Genomic DNA, 25,200 nt, shown 5'->3' with positions numbered 1-25,200 from the left:
ACTACCTTTCACATCTATTGCCATGGCAATACAGCTATCAGAAGTTTCTGTTGTGATGGATAGATTAAGTTAAAAAAAAATCTGTGTTCACCAAGTGAAAATTTTGCAGTGTAGGTTATGATACGATATATTATGACATCATTAAAATAGCATTGGTTATGTGTAACTTCATCTGGCACATTTTCATAATTCATTATAAAAATCTGTTTTTTGACTTTGTAAATGACAAAGAAAAAGAAAACTGCTAATAGAAATACAAAATATTGAACATAATTTTTTCCTAATATTTAAATAGAAATATGTTAATTTAGAAATCTTTTAGTGCAAGTTCTCTGGCCTTTAGAAACATGAGCTAGGAAATATGATTAATGAATTTTTGTAGAATATCTTGACTGTTGAAATAACTTTAAATATGTAAGTTATGTAATTTTTACACAACTTCCTATTCTTTAATTTTTTTTTTTAATGAGGAAATTTTTTCAGCATTATATTTTTGTATTTCAAGGATTATGATTTAAACATTGTTCAAAAATGCTTGGTGTTTCTAGAGTAAATTCAGTTTTAAAGATAAATCTGAAGGAATTTTGCAGCATTTACAATGCACCTCCATCAACAAATCTTTTTGACTCCATGGATGATTTACAGCAGCCAGTCAGTGTAAACTTTAATAATAAACCAGGGGATATATAAGGGAGAATGTAGATGACATGCATTGACATATTAGCATAATGATTGCAGAACAAGTAATTATTATGGAGGGAATTTCAACTATGGTGACATAGATTGGGAGGAGAAATGATCATGGGCAGGGAAAGAAATGGAATTTATACAGCTGCTGAGAGATAATTACTTGAGGCAGCATGTAATGGAGGGGACATGAGATTCAAGAGTGCTGGATCTGATCATAGCATCAGAGAATGTAATAGCAACCAATCTAACTACTCTGCTTCCAGTTGAAGAAAGTGATCATGTAGTCTTAATCTGGAAGATTATCATACTTGCAGAATTTTCTGTTAAGAAGGGATATATGCAGAATTACAAAGCAGTGATTATGACAAGCTGAGCAATCAACTTTCAGTGCCATGGCATACAAACTTGGAGCGGAGAGATAGTGGTGGTCAAGGGATGTTTGAAGAAAGCAGTATCAAAATGTATACCCAGAGTCAGAAGGATAAATCAGGTAGACGTTAGATAAATGTATAGCATTATTAAGCAAGAACTGCAAAGAAAAAGTTGTGGAGGGAATACCTAGTCTGTCCATAAATACTGTTACAACTTGAACAGTGAATAAACCTTTAACATGTTCACTGCCAACTATGAGTATACTCGTATTTGGTATATCAGCTACACAAGCCAGCTACGAGTATACTCGTATGACACTTGCCGCCGGCAACGAGATTACCGTACTGACTTTGAAGAAGTGAAAATGCTTGACTTGTGGAGCTAGCAGAAAAATTGTGTATACTCATAGATGGTATATGCTCTGCACAAGCCAACTACGAGTATACTCGTATGACGCTTACCGCCAGCAACGAGATTACCGTACTGACCTTGAAGAAGTGAAATTGCTCGGCGTATGGGAACAGACTATGTCGAAGTTGCGTGGCAGCGAACGTGTTAATCTGTCAGTAAATCATTTACAACTTTCAGCAACTACAAACCACGTGTAACGTACATATAGCTGCACTTCGTTTGAAACATCTCCCCTTTCCTTCATGCATGCGCAGTCTGTGAGGCTACATATCGATGGCAGCATGCACAACATCCAACAGAAATGCTGCCACTGCTTGCTCTAAATTCACCTTCAAGTTGGCAATGCTGAGGTGTCATTTCTTACAGACTACTCTTTCAAGCTCCAACTACAATTTAAAGTTCAATGAATTCAGATCAGGACTTCCAGACAGCTAATTAGATAGTGATATGTGGTCAGGAACATTCACCTCCAACCACTGTTGTGTGGTCCTCATCTTGTGTGCAGAAGCTGAGTCCTGTTGGACTCGGCTACCTATCATGAAACAAAGTGTTGTTCAAGAGCTGTACCACAGGTTCCAGTAGAGTGTTTTGACTCCTTTCTTGCAGAAATGCAACTTGGATACTCCCAACACATCCCCCCCCCCCCACCAAACCATCACTAATGTGGGGTGATGACCTCCCTGAATCCAGCTATGGCATATGCTGTGCAACCATCTGGGGCTTGTACCCAATTGTCTTGGCAGTTAAATGGCTCTTCAATGGAGAAAATCTTCTCATCTGTGAAGAGGATATCTCTGTCTGTTGTTTGCATACCACCAAGAAATTTATTTAATTTTATCACCCTCTGCCACATAAGTTGTGGTGTTAGGAAGTGTCCATTAAAATGACACTAGGCTCTCAACCCACCCACCCACCCCTCCCCCAAGTCATCAGTTAGTGCATGTGACATCATTCTCTGAGGAACATTCATATCTCATGACATTACTATTGCATCCTAACGCAGCATTGTCAACCTGTTCTTTAGCAGCAGTCAGGTGTCTTCTGTATTGTTATAACTATTAATAGCATGATACACAAACATCCTACTGATTCTGAGTGTTTTTAGCATGTTGAAAATAGCAGGTGACTGCATTCCAACCTTGTGAAAGCACTATTACAGCTACACGGTTCTCATAATCTCCCCACTGCATGTTAACCTGTACAACTAGACAACTCTCTCTCTCTCTACTGATAAACATGTGAATACTGTATTGGTTGCATGTACTGTATTTTATGGCAAGACTGTGTATAAAGAAAAAGGTGATCAGCAGTATAAGGCACAGGCAAGAAACGTGATGGGTTTGGTCTTTCTTACCATACATACATACAGCGAATGCCAAAAGAAATCCTAGAGTCCTTTTGCAATATGGCAAGTAAAAGGAAGAATGACTATGGAAGGATGACTTTAAAAAGTGCTGATGGGAAGGTAACAGAAGCAAGCAAACTGAATAGTTGAATTCCTGAGTGAGCATTTTTGCACTTTGTTAGATTGGTGTACCTTCTAGGTGGTGATGTTGCAATGCCAGGTGTGGCATTGACTGATGACTGATGCAATGCCAGGTGTGGCATTGACTGATGAGAGAACAGAGGTTGAAAAAAAATGGAGTTGCTTAAAATATTGCAAAAACTCGATGCAAACACAATCGTGGGATTAGATGGCATGTCGACCCATGTATTACAAGAATGTGCAAGAGAACTATCAGCTTCTCTGACCATGCTGTTTAATTTAACTCTTAGTACCTCAAAGTTGCCAATAGAGTGGAAAGAGGGGAGAATAGTCCTATTGCAAAAAAAAAAAAAAAAAAAAGTGGCCCCAAGAGAGAAGTAGTAAATTATAAGCCAATCAGCATCTCAAGAGTGGTGGTTAAGGTATTGGTGAAAGAGAGAATTCAGGACTGAGTGAATAGGAATATGATACTCTATAAGGGACAACATGATTTTGTGAAGTGAACTATCTATTCGTGTTCTTAATTCTGCTCACCAGTGATCTAGAAGAAATCAGAAAACATGTTTAGATGGTATGATGAGCTGGAAAGAAAAATTGTGAAATCAACAGAAATTGTCCTCAGTCTGGTCCATCTTAATACTAACCTTAGCTATAACCCATCTGATTGTCACTCTTCAGCTACCTAAGTTAGTGGTACACGAGATCATGTCCAAGTGAACGTGCCCAACAATACTATGGCATGCAGAATGGCTTCAAATGTCAGCAATATTTTTGGGCACGTTCACTTGTTTTCATGTAATGTATATTTTTTGTATTTCTATTTTCATGTTATGCACTTGATGTCTTTTAAGAAGATGAAACTAATTGTGTGTTCAAATAATAAATTGTTTTTTTTTTTTCTATTTTGGTATCTCTCAGCTTCTAGTAATTAAAAACTCTGAATAAATCAGAGTTATAATCCAGAGTCATATATTAACAATTAAATCCCAAGTGCTAATATTTTCAATAATTTTTAAATGATGTATGTGGGAAATATTTTAAGAACTATTTAATTGATACTGATCATTTGTATTTCAGAGATTTGTTTTTCCACTTGAAGAACCAATGAAAGAAAAAAAAGACTATACTCTACCTTTTGCTTTATCTTCTGGAAACTTGCCTCTTCTGCAGGTAGAAATTGTTTATTCTATCACTTTATATGCTATGTATTTATAAAGTTGTACTTTTTAATGCATTCCATGTATGCCACGTAAGGAAAGGATCCCAATACTCTTTTCAGTGATCACTTGACCCTACCTCCCTAAACACACTTATTCAAGTGTAAGCAAACATAGTTTGCGAATAAAGTATCTTCACGACTGGGCTACTTGCATATAGAGGCTAATGACTTCACATCAGTTGCCTTAGAATCTCATAATACAAAGCACATCTCCTTTCAGATGTGTATAAAGCTATGCTTTGTGGGAAGGGCCACTAGAGATACCAAGGTTGGAACTTCTTTGGTTGATGGACTGAGTCCTTGACTCTTCATCTTTATTTTAGTTTGTGGATGATGGGATTATTGTGGATAATTTACCTGCTCATTGTGAGCATTGTAGGCTGTATCAGCCTTCTCTTGTGATGGAGCATTTCAGTCTTTTATGTTTGAAGTGATCTGAGGGGTTGTAGTCTGCTGCCTGTCGAATTAGCTGATTTGGGTGATTATCTGTGATTGTGAAGAATTTCTCTGCAATGCCTATCGTGTAGGTCTTGATATCTGGAAGGTTGGCTTCTTGGTGTAATTGGAGGTTTCTGATCAACCACTGGACATTAAATGCCATTCTTAGGCATTTGTTCTGGATCGTCTGTAATCTGTTGATGTTTCTTTTAGCTGTGTGTCCCCAGGTTGGAGAGGCATAAGTTAATTGCAGTCTGATCACTGATTTGTAGAGGAGAATTTTGCTGCTTATGCTTAGGAAGCTGTTCCTATTCAAAAGTGGACATATAGCTGTGCTATAGACTGACTTGCCTTAGTGGCGACACTATCCATATATGACTTGAAGTTTAGACATCTATCAAGATGAACTCCCAGATATTTGGTAGAATTGTGCCAAGGGATGATTTTACCAAACATTTGTAGGAAATAATTTAGCCAAAGGATGACATTAATGATGGCTACCAGATGCATAACCCCTTTTGCGAGGAAGCAGCTTGAGCACCTTGTTTTTTATTCCATCCGGACCCAGAGCCTTTTTGTTATTTAGTTTTCTTATGATCTGATATATTTCTGTTGGTGACATGCATTTGTTGTTGGATTGGAATGAGGCATTTTGAGTTATTTTATGCACTTGGGTGTGGATTTTTCTTATGAAGTTCATATCTGTATTGATATAATTGGGGCTGTATTGTTTTTCTAAGCTGTCTGCAAATGCTTCTGCTTTTTCCTCATCGTTGTAGGCAACACTATATTCACCTTGGATTGGAGGAAGTGTAAACTGCTTCGAATGGAGTGATCTCATCATTCTCCATATTGACTGATCCTCTGTTTAATTGATGAATTTTGTTATTCCAGAGTTAGTTACCGTGATCCTTTAGGGCATACCGGTTTGTTGCTCTATTAACTGCTTGTTTATCCGCTGGATCTGTTGTTCTCTGATATTGTCTTCTTAATCTGTTTTTCTCTTGGATAAGACGTTTTATATCCTCTGGGAGTTTATTTTTTTGGTCTACATTTGGTTATATTTGTTGTGTGTGTGTGTGTGTGTGTGTGTGTGTGTGTGTGTGTGTGTGTGTGTGTGTGTGTGTGTGTGTGTGTTATCGTCGTCAGTAGTTGCTTTTCAAGAGTTTTCACTGCTTTTTCTATATCTTTGGGATGTTATATGCGATATTGGGCCAAGGTTTTCCTGGAAGACTGGGGGAAGTTGTTTCCAGTTTATAAATGTGGTGGTGTTTTCCGTTAAATCGTATGGTGCCTCCTAGTTGTAATATGATGGGGTTGCGATCAGAACTTAAGTCGTTGACTACTTGTATTTGATAGCTTTGCACTATGTTTTTTAATATAGCTATATCTAGTACATCAGGGCGTCCAGTTGCTCTGTAGTGTGTGGGTTCTATCACTGTTATATTTCATGCAGTGGTATAAGAGTTGAGTATTCTTCCATTGATATTTGAGTTTCTGCTATCCCAGATTGAATGTTTATCATTAAAATCTCTAGCTATGATCACTGCTCTGCCTGTATTTAGTATCACATCTAAGTCAGATTCAAGGAGTTTTTTATTTGGGGAGTTGTAGGCTGCATATATCCTGATGCTGCTTGTGTTTTCCATATGTATTTCAATTCTTGTAGTTTCCATATGTTCTGTTTGGGGTTCGACTATTGAATTATGTTTTATGTTTCTTTTGACAAAGATGGCAATGCATCCACCTCTGGCATAGGATCTGTCAGTATGGTAACTGTTAATTCTGATCTTGTCACTTGAACGAAGAAGTGATTAATTTATGAGGATGATGTCTGTTTGGGTTTCTGCTGCAAACTCCTGCAGCTCCTGTAATTTGTTTGATAGACCGTTTGCATTCCAGCTAACAATCTGTAGTGATATTTAGTTTTTTTAGCCCTATCCATTAAGGATTTCAACAAGGAGTGACTGTGTGTGTGCCACTCCTTGTTGAAAGATTGGATTGGTTTGGTTTGCCAGAGTTCAGCAAGCAAGTAGGATAGGTTTGCTGTGACTGGTTTGGTTTTGGGTCTTTTAGGTAGGTTGGTCTTGTAACTTCAGCATACGATCTTCCATTCGTTGTGGAGACTGTGGTTTGATGGGAGGACGTGTGTTCTTGTATAGGTTTGCTGGTTTTGAGTTGTGTCTTTTGGTTTTGAAGAAATGCTATGCAGCCCCCTATAGTTTGCAGCGTGTGGCCTCTGCAATTTGCACACTTTGCTGGATCTGTGCTGGGTTTTGGCATTCATTTGTTGCATGTTTGCCACCACATTTCACGCAACGAAATTCAGCCTTGCAGCATCATTGTGCGTGCCCAAATTTTTGTCATCTGTGACATTGCATTGTAGTTGATTTATATTTTAATGCCTCTATTATGTCTAGATCACAGTGTTGGTCTGGAGATTGTATATGTGTTTTTGGTCTTTACTTATTTCCACTAGAATTAAGGGGTAGGGTGTTTTATCAGCTCTCTGCATTCGGCTGACTGTAATTGGGCTAAATCTCTTAAATTGGAGGTCTGCTGTGACTTCTATCTGTATTGTTTCAGTTACCCCTCTTAATACCACTTTTAGATTCTTCTCACTGTTGGGTGCAAATGTGTGGTATGGCAGGTTGTTGTTGCTAGGAATTTGGTTATTTTTCTGTAGTGTGATGAAATTTTCGGCTGTATACGTATTCCTTCTTCTGTGTTTGTAGCTTTCGTGAAGGTGATATCTGAAGATTTCAGTGCAGATGTAACAGATGTCCAGTGCTCTTTAGCTCTTAGGATGACTGGGAGGGGGTACCCTTTCTTTAGGTTCATTATCTGGTTCTATCTCTGCTGTTTTGGGTGCGTCTGCAGTAGAGGAGATTTTCCTCTTCTTTTTGACTATTTGGAATTCTGTGTTGGCTTCCAAAGACTGCTGAATGCTATCTAGGGATGCAGCATCCTCTAGATTTGTGGAGTGTCCCAATTCTGATTGAGTCAGCATACTTTTGTCATTTAAATCATCCATCCTGTCATCTGTGACTGCTGTAGGGGGGAATGTATTGAACAGCTTTACTTTTCCTGGCCAGTTGTCGCTCAATAATTTTCCTAATCTTAGAAATTCTCTGTATACCTCTTTGAATACGGTTTCATTTAGAGGTTTTGTCATGTTTGATAAGTGATAGTAATCTTGTTAGAATAAAGTTTGAGAAGTGGGTCCTAGAACCCAATATAAATATCCCGCAGATCAAATCGATCTACCAGCATATATCCCGCAGATCAAATCGATCTACCAGCATATATCCCGTAGATCAAATCGATCTACCAGCATAGGAAGCAAAAAAATTTGCACACTTAAAAAGTTTCCTGAATTATAGTACTTACCAAAACATATAAAAAACTTTACATATATACAGTCCAATATTTGATCGAACCAAAAAGCATAAGATCACTACTGTTACCAGACATTTTCTTTTGAAAATACAAAATACAAGTAATGTATAAGTCATATATTTCCCATATACAAGTAGTGAAAAGGTGTACTAAGGATATGGTGGGATACTAAGGGAATTGATGTGAAGTCATTAGCCTCTGTCTACAAGTAGTTCAGTCATGAAGACTGGACTGTAACATATTGTTTGCTCTGAAGGTTCTGGTTTGAAGTCCATCAACATATATGCAATTGATTTAGTTAATTTGGTGTTGTAATTTCTGCTTACCTCATTTAATAATTTATAAAAGTAATTATTTCAGAAATCCAGATTATCCTAATTTTCATTTTTTGTTATTTTTATCACTTTTCTGTCATAGTGTTTCCTTTATTTCTAAGCTTTTTCTAAAGCTTCCAGAATATTTTGCCACCTTCGTGATATTTACTTTCTCTATTATTTCAGGTCTTCCTGTGTTGTTTGTTTAGTACACATAATTTAGCATTCTTAAATTTTTCTGTATTCTCTGTGAGCACATGCTTGTTTGCTGGCCAGAAACTTTTCATGTGATTTTATCTTTTCCTGGATTGTCTCTAACTTCTTAGGTCCAGGATGAAGTTCTGATTTTTCTGTCCTTGCAGCAAATTCACTGTGTGTGCATTCCTTGCTGAATCATACAATGTTGTTTTCAGGTTTTGGCATTGGATTGATAAGTTTTTGGTTCTTGTTTTTAAAATTTCATTTTTTTGGAATATTTATGAATTTATGTGAACAATTAATATCTGAGAAATGTTTAACTTTGATATTTTTTTTAGAACTTTAGCAGATATTTTTCTTTTCAGTGATATTCATTAATCTATTCATTTTTATCTTGCTCAACATGATGGTAATCATCCCCCACCCCTTTCAAATATATGTGGACTGATCCAAAGACATTGCAAGTAACTGCCATAATTAATTAATATGATATTTCCTTGTTGTATTCTCTTCATGAGAATTTTTATGCTACAAAGTGGTGTTTTTTCTCCAAATTTTCCCAAAATATTTCTATTTACCTGGAATTAATTTCTTCTTCTGTCTAGGTTGCCCACAAGAGCCATCTTTCTTTTGAATAGGTAATAATAATCAGTAGTCCATATCCTGAGCAGAAATGCAATAGATAATATTATCTCCACCTTTTCACCGTATTTTTCCAGAACATTTGTGTAGTTTTGTGATCTGTCCAGTTTTTATAATGTGCTAAAAGAATTTCTCTATGGCTTTTACTACCTTCAGTGGGACCATAATGCACAAATAATTTGCTTTTTCCAATTTCCTGTTTTTAAATTTCTCTGCCATTCAGATTAGTATTCGGTGTTATAGTTGCATCTTCCTTCCCCTGATTGCTGCTGCTTGAAAAATCACCTTATAGTTATTATTTAGAAGTTTCTCCTGTTTTAGTCATCTTCATTACCAAGATGAAAGTCAGTTATCGTATTTGCCAGCATATAAGGCGCACCCCTTTTTTGAATGATATATGCGCGTAAATACAAGAAAGATATTTAATTAACCAAATATTTCGGTCTGGAAATAGCAGACCATCCTCAGTGGTATTACAAGAACAGTTTAAAAAAAAAAATACAAGCTAGAATACTAACAATAGATCGTTAAAAATAGAACATGCTGCGTGATGTTATATCACTAAGTATTAAGTATAAAGCAGAATATGTTGAAGTAGAGACATGATTGGGAAAAAAAAAATTAATGAGTAATCTTGATTAGGCTTTCCCAGATTTTTGATATAGATATAGAGTCATTATGATTCAGGTTGGGACAATGGAGCAAGGCCTCCACGCTTTCCTTGAACAAACATTCGAACCTATAACGGGATCTATGTAAGAGGCGAGTCCTGGACCAAAAGATGCTGTGGTCAGTTTCAATCCCGTGTTGAGCCAATCCAGACTTTTCAGGTTTGTTGTGAAGAATGTTCTTGGATTCTTTTTTCAAGAGAACGTCCAGTTTGTCCCAAAATAGGAGAGATCACAGTTGCAAGGAATTTGATAAACTCCAGGAAGAGATAAAGTTGAGCGTTTGTCTTTAGGAGAAGGAAAATGAGAAGACAATTTGTTAATAGGTGAATACGTAGTTGTTAAATCGTATTTCTTTAAAATTCTTGCGATAGGTTCTGAAATACCGGAGATATAAGGAATAAGCACTCAACATATTGAAACTTTGTTATTTTGTGGAGGATTATAAGAATTGAGAAGATGTTGAGTACTTTTTTTAGAAAAGCTATTGAGTTTCATGTGTTGTTGGATAGTAGAAAGTTCTTTCTGTAGATAATCAAAAGTAGAACAATTAGTGTTGGCTCTTCTGATAAGGCATTTTATAATTCCTGTTTTTTGACATGGATGATTGGTTGATTCTTTAAGAATATAACGACCTGTGAACGTTCATTTCCTGTATACTGTAGTTGTAAGAATATTTGAAGGTGACCGGATGAGGAGAACATCTAAAAAAGATAACTGGTTGTTTTCTTCTATTTCCATAGTAAACTTTATATGATGATGCAAGGAATTAATATTGTTTAAAAAAGAAGGTAAAGAATTTTTGCTGTGAGGCCAAATAGTAAAGATGTCATCTATATATCTTACCCAAAAAGATGGTTGAGGGAAAATAGATGAGAAGAGGACTTTTCTAAATGTTCTAAATAAAAGTTGGCTAAAGCAGGAGAAAGAGGACTTCCCATGGATGTTCCTTCTACTTGGCTGTAAAATTTGACATACGAAATATCCAGAATGTATTACGAAATCGAATAGTTTTATAATGTCTTGAGGAAAGATGTCAGCAAGTAATTTTAAAGTTTCCTTGAGGGGTACATTGGTATATAAAGATTCTATATCAAAGCTAACCATAAGATCTGTAGGTAGGTTGTAATGAGACATTTTTTAATTTTTCTAAGAAATCTGAGGATTTTTTTAAAAAAGAATTAGAGTTGCCAATGTAAGATTTCAATAATTTAGCTAGATATTTGGCTATACGGTAAGTAGGAGAATCAATACAATCTACTATTGGACGAAGAGGATAGTCAATCTTATGGATTTTTGGAAGGCCATAAAATCTAGGAGGTCTTTTGAGTTTTAAGTCTTTCAATTGTGTCTTTATCTAAACTGATGACTTCATCTAAGAGAGAATTTAATTTCTTTAGTTGTCTGTTGGTTGGATTATAATCAATTTCTTGATATGTGGAGCAATCTCGAAGCAAAAGAGAAAGTTTTCTTCTGTAATTTGCTGAGTCCATAACTACTGTTGCTTTTCCCTTGTCCAAAACTAATTGTTCTACTTTTGATTATCTACAGAAAGAACATTCTACTATCCAACAACACATGAAACTCAATGGCTTTTCTAAAAAAAAGTACTCAACATCTTCTCAATTCTTATAATCCTCCACAAAACAACAAAGTTTCAATACATCGAGTGCCTATTCCTTATATCTCCGGTATTTCAGAACCTATCACAAGAATTTTAAAGAAATATGATTTAACAACTACGTGTTCACCTATTAACAAATTGTCTTCTCATTTTCCTTCTCCTAAAGACAAACTCTCAACTTTATCTCTTCCTGGAGTTTATCAAATTCCTTGCAACTGTGATCTCTCCTATTTTGGACAGACTGGACGTGCTCTTGAAAAAAGAATCCAAGAACATTCTTCACAACAAACCTGAAAAGTCTGGATTGGCTCAACACGGGATTGAAACTGACCACAGCATCTTTTGGTCCAGGACTCGCCTCTTACATAGATCCCGTTATAGGTTCGAATGTTTGTTCAAGGAAAGCGTGAAGGCCTTGCTCCATCGTCCCAACCTGAATCGTAATGACTGTATATCTATATCAAAAATCTGGGAAAGTCTAATGAAGATTACTCATTAATTTTTTTTTTTCTCAATCATGTCTCTACTTCAAAATATTCCGTTTATACTTAATACTTAGTGATATAATGACGCGCCGTGTTATATTTTTAACGATCTATTGTTAGTATTCTAGCTTGTATTTTTTTTTTTTAAACTGTTCTTGTAATACCACTGAGGATGGTCTGCTATTTCCAGACTGAAATATTTGGTTAATTAAATATCTTTCTTGTGTTTACGTGCATATATATCATTCAGTCTTATGTCACAAGTATCCTTAAAACAGCAAACACCCCCCCCCTTTTTTTTGTACACATTTTTTAGGACAAAAAGATTTTTTAGATCCTCTTCCTAATTCTGCCAAGTTCTTATCATTTTCTCAGTTGGGGGGTATCCTTAAAACAGCAAACACCCCCCCTTTTTTGTACACATTTTTTAGGACAAAAAGATTTTTTAGATTCTCTTCCTAATTCTGCCAAGTTCTTATCATTTTCTCAGTTGGGGGGTGGCCCGAAATGCCTCTCTGCAGTCCTCTTTCCATGTTCTTTAGCATACGCAATCACACGTAACTTGTATGCAATATTGTAGCAATGCCGACATTTTTCAGCCATAATTTGCCAAGAAATTTAGAGAAAATTTAACGGCAGAAATTTATCACCGTTCACAACAACCGTAACACCAATTGGAAAGTTTAAACAAACAGGAACACAGCTGTGATCGTCGATGACAGCACATGCGCATCCACTGAACTCTACGTAACTGGAATGCTCTCACACACCGCAAGGAAGCAAGAAAGAAATCGCGTAACTCAGAACAGAAAATTTTCAGAAATGAAAGTAACGGCCTATAAGATGCACCCTGTTTTTCAGACCTATTTTCAAAGAAAAAAAGTGCGTCTCCAGCAAATACTGTATATCAATATGGTATTTCATTTTTTTTTTTTTTTTTTTTTCATTAATGTTCCTAATGTTAATTATGCCTACCTTCAGTATCAGAGTTTGAGATTGTTCCAATAGCTGAATTCACTGTTCATTCTGGCTTCCTGACGAAAACTGTGGGGTTTTGTTTTAACCAGCCATTCTTCAGCCTGTATGACATTTGATCATGTTGAACTATGCTTTGTTTGTAGTTTAATCCAGTTCAGTTAGGTCTTAATTTGCTAGTCCTTTCTCTCTTTTTTATGCTGTCTTAGGCATCTACTAATATGTGCATCACAGGAGTGTAAGGATTGGACATCTGACCAGAAGTCTCACTTTATTTACTACATTCCCTAAAGGTTACATGAAGGTGTCCTCTCAGTTACCTCTTTTCTTTGATCCTTAAATGATCCCCTTATATTTTGTAGTTTGTAATAAAGAGCAGAGTGAAATGGGATCTTTGCAGACAACAAGGCAACTTAAATAAATGAATTTCACTACATAAAAGCAGGATAACAATAGGTTTGGAGTTTAAGACTGATTTAGATTCTTATTATGCCAAAGATCACTATGATGCTAAAAATTAGGGGTTTGCTAAAGAAAGGAAAATGAAGGAGAATTATAATTTCCACTAAGAAATAAGTCTCAAATGCAAGAATGGTCATTGTAGGAATATAGAAAAACAACATCTATTATGACAACTAGAAAAATCACTTATCTAAAATTGTAGGAAGTTTTTTTCACTTGGTCACAAAGTAAACTATACTAGATAGGAAATTATATCTTTGTTTAATCCTTTATCCAAGTGTAAGCTAAAAAAAAGTTTGCATGTGGTCTTCATGGTTAGGCTACTTTGTATATGGAGGCTGTTTACTTCATATCCGTTTCCTTATTATCCCATAAATCAGAGCACACTTCATTTTGGATATACATATTGCTAAGCATTATGAGAAAGATTACTTCCCACATTTGTTTTGACCTTTATTGAGGTCTCATCAGTGTGAGCCAGACCCAGAAAGATACCAAGGTTTGAATTAGTGCAAAAATCATATATCTGCCATATACTAGTAGTGAAAAGGGACATTACTTTATTATTAAAGTACTCTAGATGAGAGATAGTTATAGAAAGTTTTTTTCACTTGGTCACAAAGTAAATTATACTGTACATATCAGGATTGTGGAATACAGATTGAGAATTTGTGGACTGCAGCCACTAGCAAATAGGAGAAAGAGGAGTGATATGACTAAGACTTACAAATCTCTGTAAGGGTTATACAAGATATCAGTAGATGGAATTTTTCATTTTATGGAAGGTTGGGGAAAGGACAAGAGGGCATCCTTGGAAGTTGAAGATGAATGCTATCAAGAAGGGGGTGAGAGCTAGATTTTTCTACTATAGTGGTGCATGATTGGAATGGGATTGCCATTGGAGGTGGTGAGTGCAGTAGTGTGAATGAATTCAAGAAAAGGTATGACAGCTGGTGCAGGTAACATGTGGTCTCCCTCAGTGAGATCCTGGAGATCTCTTTTAATAATAGCATATAAATTACATTAATATATGTGAAGTCAATAGCCTCTATGTACAAGTAGCCTATTCATGAAGATATCATTTCTTGTCAAGTATAATTTATTTTGTGACCAAATAAAGAAAACTTTCTACAACTATCTCTGATTTGGAATATTTTAATATTAAGGTGATACACCTTTTTGCTTCTTGTTTATGGAAAGTATATGACTTTTGCATTAATTCAACCTTGGTATCTTCCTGGGTTTGGCATCCACTGATGACATTTTAATCATATCTGCCTTTGGGCCTGAACAAGTACTGAATGAGAAATTTTGCTCTCTTAAGGTTTCTGCTTTAAGGGAGCAATTTGAGTCTCTGAGAGTTGGTGTTTTCCGGCATTACCTCTATCAGGACCATGCCATTGGATGCTTTCACCCTTGAATATGAGCGGTTCTGCTCAGTGGTAGGGTGAGCCTTTCACTGAGTGGAACTACTGCTGAGTTGGACGATCCGTCAGTCACTCATAGGGAGTGTCCTGGGGGAATCACCTAGTTTAATAAACGTTTAGACATTTCATAAAAAACAACAAAATTCATAAATATATATTGGAGCAATACTAAGTAAAGCATAATTACACATTAAAATAAGTATTTCAGTTATATATTTTTGTTCTTTTTTTTCTAAATTGATTTCAGCATTTAGGTTACCTGGATTTGAAATTGCTGAGCCAACATTCTAAATTCAGAAGATTATTGATATACAGCATCAGCTATCCAGGTCAGATTATTTATTTATGCATAGCTTTCCTTTTTTTATAGCATTTTCACTATCATCATCAGTTTTCCCGATATATATAGCCTCAAGAGATGTACAGGAGATCATGATATTCCTGTCTGATTAAGTTTCCATTATTATTAAGAGAGAGACTTCCAGTGAGTCAGAGACTCATCGAGGAAGACCACATACTACACACACACACACACACACACACACGCACACACCAGCTATCATACTTATTCTTGAATTCATTAGCACTGCTTGCACTCAAAACATCCAATGGCAATCCATTCCAGTCGCACATGACCCTATGAGAGAAAAATCTAGCCCTCATCCCCCCTTCTTAACAGCATTCATTCTTAGTTTCCAAGATCCTCTTGTCCTTTCCCCATTCTCCATAAATTGAAAAATTCCATCAATTGAAATCCTGTATGACCCTTTCAGAAGTTTGTAGGTCTCAATCATATCACCTCTCTCTTTCTCTTGTTTGCTAGTGTCCACAGTCTACAAATTCTCAGTCTGTCTTCATAATCAGTATTCTACAATCCTGATATCATTTTTAACACTCTCCTTTGCACTCTCTCCAATATATCAGTATCACAACAGAAACCAGTAGACCAGACCTGCACACAATAGTCCACGTGAGGTCTTATCAAGGCCTTGTAAAGAGACAAAATGACATCCTTATCTTTACACGTGAACATTCTTTTCAGCATTGCAATTATCTTTTGAGATGTATTTGCAATCTTTGCCACATGGCTCCTGAACTTCAACTTCCTATCTACTAACACTCCAAGATCCCTAGCCTCATCAGTTTCTTCTAGCATAATACCACCAATATAATACAACATTGGATATCTAATCATACTGAGTGAATGACTTCACATTTACTGACATCCATTTTCCCATGCCCACAATTCCAGCCTATTAAAATCATTCTGCAAGTACTGCATATTAGATGCATATCCGATTACCCTACCTATCTTTGCATCATCAGCAAATAGTAATAAGTTGCCTGTCAAATCCTTCCCAATATCATTAATGTACAGATTGAATAACAATGGACCAAGCACTGATCCTTGTGGTACACCACTTGTTATCTTAAATCTTGCAGGCTCACATCCCCCATATACCACTTTTTGATATCTGTCAGTCAGTCAGTCATCCTCTTATCCATGCTAATATTCTATAACCCAAACCCATATTCTCCAATTTATGGAACAGTCTTCCATGCTGTATTCTGTCAAAAGCCGTTAGCAAAATTCAGAGGTATCATGGTTTATCCATTCTTCTTGTCTAGTTCAATGGTAACATTGTTATAGAATGTGAGCACGTTGCTAAAACATGACCTTCACTTAGTAAACCCATGTTGCTCATTGCAAAGTAGAGATTTACTGTCAACCCATTTCTGAATGCAAGCCCTAACCAATTTTTCCAAAATCTTCACCACCACTCCTAAGAAACTATAATTATTCCCTTATACAATGGAATTACCATACATTATTTCCATTCCTGCAGAATCTTCCCTGTTCTGAGACTCATATTAAATAACCTGGTCAAAGGAATAGCCAGTTCAGCTGAACACTGATGGGATATTAGCACACGTGCTAATATCCCATCAGTCCCTATTGCTGAATTCTTATTCAGTTTGTGCAACAGCTCTAATACCTCATCCTCATACACCTGAGTTTCTTCATCCAGTGAAGAGGTAGCAGTGAGCTCAGTGTTGCGTATACCAGGTTGATAGCTTTTAACAAAAGGGGCACTTATTAGTTGAACAACCTCTTCTGCATCTTTAACCCTCACGCTGTCTGCATTTAGAAGAGTTATTCTTTCATAGTCTTCTTTCTTTCTTTCTTTTACTTGCAGCATATCGATAGAATTATTTTGGGTTGTTTTTAGCATGCAGAGCCAGTTTCTTTTCCTACGAACTCTCAGGACACTTTCTGATATTGCATCATTTAAGTATTGTTTAAATGCTTCTCATGCACTGTTGATATTCTTCCCATCCAGCAACTGATCCCATTCCACTGAACTCAGTATTATGACCTCAGTTGGTCATAATTTCATGCATTCAGAAAAGGTTACATGCTTGTAGTTCAGCATGTAACCTTTTTTCTGAATGGAACATTCATAAATTTAGTCACTTCATAAGTGAGTACTGCATGATCACTGTCACCAACTGGAGGCAGAATATTCCCATTGCATAATTGTCTTTAACTGAAACGCCCTCTGACACTATAATTAAATCTAACATTCTTTGACCTCGAGTTCAAAGAATGTTAGATTTACATGTCACATGTTGCTTGAGGAAGTTATCCCACAACAGCTTAATAAATGCGTTTTCATTCTTCTCATGAGATTCTACTGCTACCCTATCAATATTTGGATAATTAAAGTCTCCCATTATGATTACTCTTTTTGCACTCATCTTTTCTATTTGGTGATGCATTTATTCATCACTAGCAACTGATCCACCAAGTCTATAACAACATCCCCTATGTAATTGATCTTGTTAGATTCCACCTCACACCAGATGGCTTCAAACTCAGTGCTGCATGAAAAATTGTTACTTGTATTGCAGTCATAGGACTCAACTTTAACTGGATTCAAGGCATTTGATATCATTAGCAGCACATCCTCTCCTATCTTGTCTATCCTTCCTAAAAATACTGTATGCTTGATACTCAATACCAGTTATTATGTCTGATTCTGATAGCCAGGTCTCACTAATGCCTAAATCTGAGGCCCCCAACATATTGATCAAGGCAACAAACTCTACCCTTTTGTTTCTGATACTCCTAGACTGCAGTGCCTTATACATGTTTAGACATCTTTGCATGTTTGATGGGTCTGAACCAGACGAACACAAGGTCGAAATCGTTCTCCCCTTGCCATGATAAAGCCCATTCCCATCATTAACACAGTTATATTACACTGGCACTCTTACACTTACCATTCCTCCCTTTATAATTTAGTTTCCCTGACTCTGTGTTAGGTCTCATACCAGTTACTAGTTTTTCTAGACTCCTGATACCGAACACATTCAGGTGTAGGCCGTCCCTCTTATACAAATCCAATCTTCCCTCAAACTCACTCTGCACATCCAAAAACTCACATCCATTCCTATGCATTGAATCATTTGGTATCATAGCCCTTCTTCTTAATTCATTTTTATCATATCAAGGTAAAATACTGACTATTTTCACTTTCTCACTCTTCACTCTCACCTCTTCCAACAACCCTTTCATGTCCTCTCTCATACTGAACTTATCACCAGTTAAGTCATTAGTATGTACTACAATTACAGTTTCATTTACTTTTCTTTTTTGGTTTTGAATTGCTTCCTTTATATTCTTAATTTTTGCTCCAGGAAAAGTCGAATATAACTTGCTCATCAATAGCATGTTTTATTATAGAGTCACCATACCAAATAACATCCTTCTTTTTACAAACAACGTCATTCAGAAAATGTTTCCTGTTTCTGTGCTTTGTTATTTCCTATTTTCCTGTGTAATTTTCTTTTTCTCCCTCTGTTCATTTAAATGCCTCTCGACTTTTTTTTGCAATTCCTGCATCATCATCTCTGATGATCTGCTTCAATTTTGCTATTTTGGAGGTTAATTCATTTTCATTAACCTCCTCCATATCTCCATTAGAGGGGCTAATCTTCTTGTTCTTGCTGCGGTGTTTTTTTTAGCATTACATTTCTTATGCATTTTTGGCATCATTTTAAGCTTGTACTTATAATTGAAATATCTTAATAAAAATATGTTATAAAATACTAAATACACTAAAATGTACACTAATTTTCTAAGGGAATAACAATAAAACAGACAAAAATCACTAATTTTAAAGGACTGCTAAATTTACTTACCAACCACAGTGTATCCTTGAACCAAACTCGATGTCATGCCAACAATTTTCCTCCAAATTATTCTTTCACTTGTCAGTGCCCCAGTATTGTCATATCTTAATTTCTGTCTTCTAGGACACCTCTGACTGCATCAAAATCTCAATCTTGATCTTCTTCAGAGTTTTTTCTTTGTCATCTTGACATCACGTACCTGTTTTGCTAACCTCTTCCATTCTATTTGAATGCTCATATCACCTTAGATGATCTCTGCTCGCACATTCTTGAATGCTAACAATGTCAATTTGCTTTCTAATATCTTCATTTTTAATATAATTTTGCCATTGATGCTATACTTCTGTAATTTTTCTCAGAATTCTCATATCTGTAGTCTCTATATCAACTATTATTTCTAACCCAGCTCTCAGATTCATAAGTTAAAATTGGTTTGAATGTGGTTTTGCATACTGCTAGTTTAGTGCTTTGGCTAATTTCTCTCTTATTCCTTACATTTACCTCTTTTTTATGTCGAAAAACTTAGGATATGCAGTGTTATACTGTTTATCCAGCTTGAGTCAAGTAACTCCTAAAATGCATTTTCCATTGTAAATAGTAATAGTTTACTTAATGTAAATATGTTTTCCCCTAACTTTATAGGTTCTATCTCCAGATCTATGTATTTGGTGTTTCGCTATGCTACATATATGAAAACTGAGTTTTCTTTTATATACAGGGTGTTCGGGATAAATTTGACAGTTTCGTAAGGAAAAAGAAAATCTTCTTTGTATCTATTAAATTTAATGAATTGACAAAAAAACATTACAGGCAGAGTTAATTACAATACTATCAACAAGATTTACTCAAAATAACCACCATTAGCATCGATCACAGCTTCAATTCTGCTTCGGAACCTCGAACAAGCTGATGCTACAGTCTCCCTGGGAAGGGCCGCAAAAACTGTTTTAATTTTATCCATTAACTGGGCTTTTGTATTACTGGAAGTGCGATTGGTGTCTTTTTCAACTGCGACCCATACAAAATAATCCATGGGGTTAAGGTCTGGGGAGTTTGGAGGCCAAACATTTGGACTGGTGAAGTCGTAGAAATTTTCAGACAACCATTTTTGACTTTTCCCAGAGGTGTGGCAAGGGGCCGAATCCTGCTGCCATACATATGGCCTACCATTGGCTACCCTTGTTATCCAGGGCTTGACTACAGTTAGCAACTCCACGAACAAAGCCCGAATTCCAATGCCAGGGTTCTTCAACACCTGTTCCTGCAGATTTGCGAGGAATTCTGCTGTACGAACGCAATCAGATCGTCTGCTAGGGATCTTTCTTCTTGCTACATCCTCGTAGTCACCATTGCAAGTCTCTAGTTCATGCCTGATTGTTTTTACTGTATTCAGGGAGCATTGGGCAGCAGTCGTAATATCCTTATTTTGATGGTGGGCACGAATCATCATGATACAAGTTATTCTCTTCCATGATTCAGGTGGGTTCCAGCTATCCATCCTTTCTGACATCTTGTATATGAATGAAGAAGGGTCCAAACTTTTAAATGAAGAGAAGTGTGTGTTAATACATGTAACTTACGGAAAAATATAATTAATTATAAATATGTCAAATTTATCCCGAACACCCTGTATGTATATTTTTTTTTTATCAAAGTATATATAAAACACAGCATATAGGATAAAATTGTATATTCAAAAAGTAATGACCTTTCTACTCATTCACACACAGCAGAAGTTAACATATTTAATTAGAGACTCAAATAGAGATAACAGAAAACTTGGCAAATCTTGTTCTGTAAAGTCCTCATCAGTCCTTGAGTTCTTTAAGGGAAATAGTAGCAACAAATTTCCTTGCACATAATCATGAAAGAAAATGATAACTCATACCTATATCTTCAGTATATGTCTTACTTCAAGCATATTCAGTTTCTGTTTAAAACAGATACCAAAAAACATTAACAGTATACTTCATAAAATTCAGCTACCCAGCACTGAAATAGAATAGAACTATTCTGAAACGTTCCTGTGTTTTTACTTGTCAAATGTGATTTCCACAAACAGAATAGCTTTCCATCTGATCTTCACCCAAACAACCAAAAATTATATTAACTTGAATAATAAGGAATGCACACAAAACAACTGTTCATTTCATATGTTTTTCACTATTTCTTAAAGGGAATCATTTACAACTCTCCCTTATCTTCTTTTTTTATCCAATCCATTCAAAAACCTCTTGTGTCCATCAGCTGTTTGTTTCACATAACAGTAGAGCATATACTGTATTCTCTTATTTGCGATTGCATGAATTATGTCATGATGTATTGTTGTCACAAATAGTAGAGTTTTTCAGTAATGGAGAGCTGGACACATTTGTTGACAGTGCAGTTTCTTTTCCACTTGATAAGTGTTTCATGTACTCCGAATAATAAATATCTACAGACATTTTAATTCTAATTATTCAGGAAGGTATGTACTTGCTGATTTCTTGTTGTTAGTCTTAATGGCTTCACTAGTTGTCCATCAATAGCAAAACAACAAATACTGCTGATATGCTCTTCTTTTGGTATAATATTACTTGAACAAATATAATTTTAATGACATAATCGCCATAGCTCCTTCTTAGTGCAATTGGAAGAACGACGGTATGTTGTGCCCTTCGACTAGAAAAGGCCTAAGTTCGATTCTCGTCATGACAGGAGGAATCTTTATATGGGCTTTTTCCATTGAAGATGAGTTAGCCGATCTCGTACGGAGGTAGCAGGGTTTTTCATCCCACATACAGACAAATCGGCCCTTCAGAACACACACAATTTACAGACAAAAAATACTAGCTGTGGTGGTTGTGGGCAGTAGATGGCATTGATGTAGGTGATTGGTAGTTGAGGTTCTGTGTAGTAGTGGAGACAGAGAGTTGTGCAGTAGGTGTCCTCCCGCGATGAGTCTTCAGACTCCTTGGAGGTGTCACAAATAATAATAATAATGATATTTTTATTCATCTCTTATTTCACTTTACTAATAATAGCTTTCATAAAACAGAAATCATGTAAAGATAGTTAAATATCTTTACACCATACATGATTGCTTTTGTCATCATACTCATAAATTTCATCACCAAGGTTTTGCTTCCTTAATATCGGGTAGCTTTGTCAAGGTTGCTGGATAACATAAAATACAGAGAAGATAGCATCATAATGATAAAATAAAAAGCTTAACAATATAAACTGAAAAATGTAATCACCACATTGTAGATATTAGGTTTGTCATCATTTTCTCATACTGCTTTCATTGACAAAGTAATTGAGGTCTGAAGTATTGAGACCTGATTATCTTCAGATAGGTTTATGTACAGATCTGATAAGCAATGCCTGTGTGTTGTGCCAAATTAGACCCTGATTCTGTTATGGGTTCATGATAGGAGATGTTTCACTAGATTCTTTAAAGTGCATGATAAGAAATTTTCCTTTGAGTATAGCATTGTATTGTATTCTACTCAGTGTAGCTTGTAGATGAGTCAGATATATTGCTGTACTCTGGTTTCCTATTTTTCTAAGAGTGTTAAACTGATATTCATATGAGAGAACCATAGCTAATAATTTCGAAACAGTTTTTAGGAGCATTATACCACTACTTATCACCAGCTTTTATTATTTTGCAAGTCATTCTTAATTAGGTATGTAAACTTCATGAACAGCAAGTGGATTTGCATTTAACCATATATAAACTACTTTGTGTTGTGAATACATAAACTTCTTTAAAGGTGAGTAGTAAATAACCTGATATGTTTACATAAAAAATACCACAAGAAAAAGAAATTAAGCACAGAAAATGTTTATTCAGTTTTTATATTTAAAAAAATGTTTTACATGTGTATGTATTTTTAATTAATAAAACAGCATAATGTTTTTTTTTATTAGGGTGGTTTGTAAGCCCAATGGGCAAAGTGTATTGTGCCGTGTAACGAGTCACATGTTTTTAGTGGTATAAATTGGAGGAATATGATGCCCCCAAGTCAGTGCAACTATGTCCAAGTGAAATGGCTGTGAGAAGAGAACCAACAGAATTTGAAATAGACATTGTGATAGGATGCCATGTTGCAGGCCTATCTGTTCAGCAAATTGTTGACAAATTGGACCATTTCAGGTCAACAATCAGTGATACCATACTGAGATGGAAGCACAGTGTTATTGTTACGTTGTTGCTTTCTCTATATTTTACTGATTTATATCTTCCTATTGCTATTTTTACTCCTTCAGATATTGGGCCTAATATATTTATATCTAGGATTGTTTCCTCTTTGGATACTGGCAAATTTATATTATGCTGCGCCAGCCTGCTATAGCAGAAAAGATCCTTGCTCAGGAAGACAATACTAGATTCTGAGGCGTTCTTTCTTACATAGTAAATCACTTTAACACGGCCTTATAGATTCAGACTGCAGTCGTGACCTAAATCTATAATTATATACACTTTCTAATTCCTTCCCGCCAAAAGAGGTTCTATTTTTATAAGTGGTAGTTTGGAATCGTAATCAGACATGACTCAGGTTTAGGTAAATATGACATGTTTATTGGAATATCAAAACAAAATACACTAAAAAAATTCATACCTTCAATTTTGACTCAATACTAAATAAGGAAACTCGAGTTAAGAAATTAACATACTCTAAATTAAATCAAAGGTTATAAAACATCGTAAAACACAGTAATTGAAAATTGGGATAGATTGCAAATGATATGATGTGAAGCTAAAATTCCCTTCTGCAAGTTATTCATAAGATATTATAAACAAACATTCTAATGTTACTCAGTTACTAAAATCCAAATCCTAATCTTTTAAGTTAACTCAATCACATACAACACAAAACTTCTTCCAAACAATTCTCCTTATTCTCAAAAGGAGGTTAACTATCTAATCAGAGTCTTTCCACAAAGTTCTTTAGGATAATGTTCATAATTTACATTCACATATAATCTTCTCTCTTCTAAGGAATTCTAAACACAAAATAGAGTAATTTTACTTTATCGAACTTTTTCCCTCTGTCTTTCAGCACCACATGTACGTCTGGTTACCTCTTGTTTATTGGCTGTCTTTACACCAACGTAGGGAGGTTATGCTATCTTCATAATTTCTGCCGAACACGGACTCGAATCTTTGCGTCTCAGGAAACATCTCTATTCCTTTCGATGAGACCTTTCAGCGATGGCTCGATTCTGCTAGGACTGGAAATTTTATCTTCAGCTGTACGTAGAATCCTACTTCATTCTCAGGAAAACTCTGTCCGTCATCTTAGCACAGACGCTCCCCTCCCCTTACTCGAACCACCGGCTAACTTCCAAACCAGGAATCAGGAAAACGATATGACAGCAGAGAGCCGCGATACGGCGCTCGTCCCCTTATGTTCTTCGTTCGAGTGCTCTCTTTTTTCTCAGTCCCCTTTGCACACGACTTATCCTTTCTCCCCTTGGGTTCATCCCTTGCTCTCCCCTTTGCTGTTATACTCTTGTATTCACGGAATTTGCGTTGACGTACGTTCTGCGTAAGCTACTGCCACCGGCGTTACGCTGGACACGTGTAGTAGTATACCTTCTAAGAATTGTTACTTAATCTCTGTCTGGTGACTCACAATCACTCTATTCAGCTAAAGTGAGGCTTAAATTAATATTAACAAATTCCTCTTTTAAAACATTCTCTAATTCGATCTTAGTATGATCACAATAGATTAAAATACAAGGTACATAAAATTAATGCAATTTTATACATATGTGAAGTTTCACTTTAATTTCAGCTGATGTGCAGGTAGTTTAGTTAGTATGTTAGATTCTGAATGAACGACTTCTTTGCAAGATTCCTTCATTCAGGATCTAACAACAGGAAGTTAACTACAAGTGCTACCTGCAGTGAACAACCCAGCACACTCACTGAATGTGACCATAGGGTACTACGAAGGAATATGTAAAAACCATTTGCCAGCCAACATGTTGAATGCATAGTTTTGGACATCAACTGAAACATGAATCTGCACAAAAACATTTAGAACTCTGAGGCTCATAACATGGATTTCCATGGTAGGATCGCAATATGCAAGCCCAATATTACCCAAACCAACATTCAGTGTCATCTTCAGTGGTGCAAAGAGTGTGTACAGTGGGACGTGGAAGCTTGTAAAGCTGTGTTATGGAACAATGAATCACA

At 36.0% G+C, this 25,200-nt stretch overlaps 1 protein-coding gene across 1 annotated transcript in view; it reads left to right on the top strand.

Annotated features, from left to right (window-relative positions):
* Nucleotides 1-25,200, top strand: part of Ndc1 (Nuclear division cycle 1) — a 152,473-nt gene that overhangs the window by 73,305 nt on the left and 53,968 nt on the right. Inside the window, exons 9-10 of the mRNA XM_090396064.1 lie at nt 4,037-4,129; nt 15,058-15,139. Of these exons, the coding sequence (XP_090252190.1) occupies nt 4,037-4,129; nt 15,058-15,139 (175 nt within the window). The remainder of the gene's footprint in view (nt 1-4,036; nt 4,130-15,057; nt 15,140-25,200) is intronic.

The sequence above is a fragment of the Typopeltis vanoorti genome, chromosome 7, assembly GCF_054136105.1.
Source record: "Typopeltis vanoorti isolate ZY-2024b chromosome 7, IOZ_Tvanoo_1.0, whole genome shotgun sequence".
NCBI lineage: Eukaryota > Metazoa > Arthropoda > Arachnida > Uropygi > Thelyphonidae > Typopeltis > Typopeltis vanoorti.
This window is presented reverse-complemented; position numbering and strand designations above follow the sequence as displayed.